At 38.4% G+C, this 2,500-nt stretch overlaps 1 protein-coding gene across 4 annotated transcripts in view; it reads left to right on the plus strand.

Annotated features, from left to right (window-relative positions):
• LOC147471538 (uncharacterized) overlaps positions 1-2,196 on the plus strand; it is a 180,382-nt gene extending 178,186 nt beyond the window's left edge. For all 4 annotated transcript variants that reach the window (XM_086538317.1, XM_086538315.1, XM_086538319.1 and 1 more), the window contains 3 exons: positions 68-182; positions 1,031-1,275; positions 1,903-2,196. In XM_086538317.1, the coding sequence (XP_086394443.1) occupies positions 68-182; positions 1,031-1,275; positions 1,903-2,105 (563 nt within the window). In that variant the 3' untranslated portion in view covers positions 2,106-2,196. The remainder of the gene's footprint in view (positions 1-67; positions 183-1,030; positions 1,276-1,902) is intronic.
• The last annotated feature ends 304 nt before the right edge of the window (positions 2,197-2,500 follow it).

A 2,500-nucleotide genomic window follows, 5' to 3' on the forward strand; every position in this document is an offset into this window, starting at 1 on the left:
TTTTATTTTATTTTATTTTATTTTATTTATTTATTTATTTATTTATTTATTTATTTATTTTTTACAGCATGGGTTTGGTTCCAGTCTGGCATCAATACAGACGGTGCTCACAACCCAGTGACGTCACGCAAGATACAGAAAGGGGATATCCTCTCCCTCAACTGCTTCCCAATGCCTCAAGGGTAAGATCTATGCTAGCGGACGAAAACGTTTATTTTTTTTTTAGGTCTAGTATTATGGGCGGTTACAGTGTGATGTTGTTATAGTTACTTATATATTCGAAACCAAGAAGTAATAGGGCTAGTTTCACCTGTTGCTTATTTTACTATCATATCGGTTAATAATGTTTATAATATTCTGGTTCACTGGTTTCTTATTATGCAATTTCTGCAAAATCCTTAATCTGAGATATAGTTGATCAGTAAGAGCTACTAATTGTTTGCTTTGTGTTTCCGTATATGATTCTACTATACGAGTCAGTCATGACCCCAATGTCACATCAATGTTATGTATTTTCTCTCCCTCTCTCTCTCTCTCTCTCTCTCTCTCTCTCTCTCTCTCTCTCTCTCTCTCTCTCTCTCTCTCTCTCTCTCTCTCTCTCTCTCTCTCTTTCTATATCTCTCTCTCTCTCTCTCTTTCTCACTCTCTCACACATACACCCCCCCCTCCTCGCTCTCACACACACACTGTCTCTCTCGCTCTCTCTTTCTCTCTCTCTCACACACACACACACACACACACACACTCTCTCTCTCTCTCTCTCTTTCTCACCCTCTCACACATACACCCCCCCCCCCTTGTTCTCACACACTCACTCTATCTCTCTCGCTCTCTCTTTCTCTCTCTCTCTCTCTCTCTCTCACACACACACACACACACACACACACTCTCTCTCTCTCTCTCTCTCTCTCTGTCTGTCTCTGTCTCTCTCTCTCTCCCTCCCTCCCTCCCTCCCTCTCTCTCTCTCCCTCCCTCACTCTCCCTCCCTCTCTCTCTCCTCCACATATCACACAAAGGGTTGATCCCACAGATACTACACTGCCCTAGAACGCACGATGTTCCTGGACCACTGCAGCGACGAACACCTCAAGATCTGGGAGGCGAACGTGGCGGTGCACAAGCGAGGACTCGAGCTCATTCGTCCGGGAGTCAAATGCTCCGAAATCGCTCAGGAACTCAACCATATGTTTGCTGAGTTTGGACTTCTGAAGTACAGGACGTTTGGCTACGGTCATTCCTTCGGTGTCCTGTGTCATTATTACGGACGCGAAGCTGGTAAATGTGGTTATTTTCCTTAAGTGCGGGTAAAAAAAAAAAAAAAAAAAAATATTAACGTGGTTCTTCACCTTTAGATTATAAGATTGTAATTTCTGTTTTTTTTTTTCTTTCTTTCTTTTATTGTTATTATTATTATTATTTTTTTTTTATCGGGTTGATTGGTCCCCTCTTTCCACTTCTATTTCACTTTCAGATGAGCTGGGCATTGTTCTTACTCTCTATTGATAGGATTTATAGAAAGTATATATCTATATAACTTAGTATATACCTATGCCGCAAAACACCATTGCTCAATGTTAACTAACTTTCGAGATAATATACAAAACATGTCTTCAAAAAAGGTCTTTGGAAAGATATAAACATCATTCAGACTGTCATCATTATCAGTTAGATTTCTTCGTTCTAACAACTGGATGATTAAAAAACCACACCCACCTCTACCTCCCTCTCTTATAACGAACGCAGACGCTTAACATATACAAATAAGACACTAAAAGAGTATAAGCAATCATAGCGTCATAACAAAATAGTAACTTAGTTGAGAAGAATCAGTTCGAGATACATAATATAATTCCTCATTCCACATCCCCGTCTTATCATCATCTTTCTCACTTCTCACCATAGGACTAGAACTACGAGAAGACATAGACACTGTACTGGAACCGGGTATGGTGGTTTCTATGGAGCCCATGGTTACCATACCCGAGGGTCAACCAGGCGCAGGTGGTTATAGAGAACACGACGTTATGGTGATCAACCAAGACGGTTCTGTTGATAACATCACAGGTTTTCCCTTCGGTCCTGAACACAACATCTTCAAGAAATAGAAATAAGAGAGAGAAATCTAGATGAAGATCAAAGGAGCAACTTTTTTTGGAAAACAAGAAATTGGAATAAAAAAGAGGTAACGAAAATTTTTGAATTGTGTTTTTCTTTTTCTGAAGGTAAATCCAATTGGGAATTTCATAACAGTTTATGGTGAATCCGTAAACCAAGGGGCTTATGTAAATGTATCTGTACACAGGTGGTCATATTCTCCTTGTATTAACCTCTTCCTCCATAAAAAATTATGCAGAGAAATATGAACTATACATACATACATATATATATATATATATATATATATATATATATATATATATATATATATATATGTTGTATATATATAGCTATATATAACTATCTATCTATCAATCAATCTATCTATCTATATATCTCTCTA

Source organism: Penaeus japonicus, unplaced genomic scaffold (genome assembly GCF_977035675.1).
Source record: "Penaeus japonicus unplaced genomic scaffold, GWHDUDI00000001_assembly GWHDUDI00000007, whole genome shotgun sequence".
Lineage (NCBI taxonomy): Eukaryota > Metazoa > Arthropoda > Malacostraca > Decapoda > Penaeidae > Penaeus > Penaeus japonicus.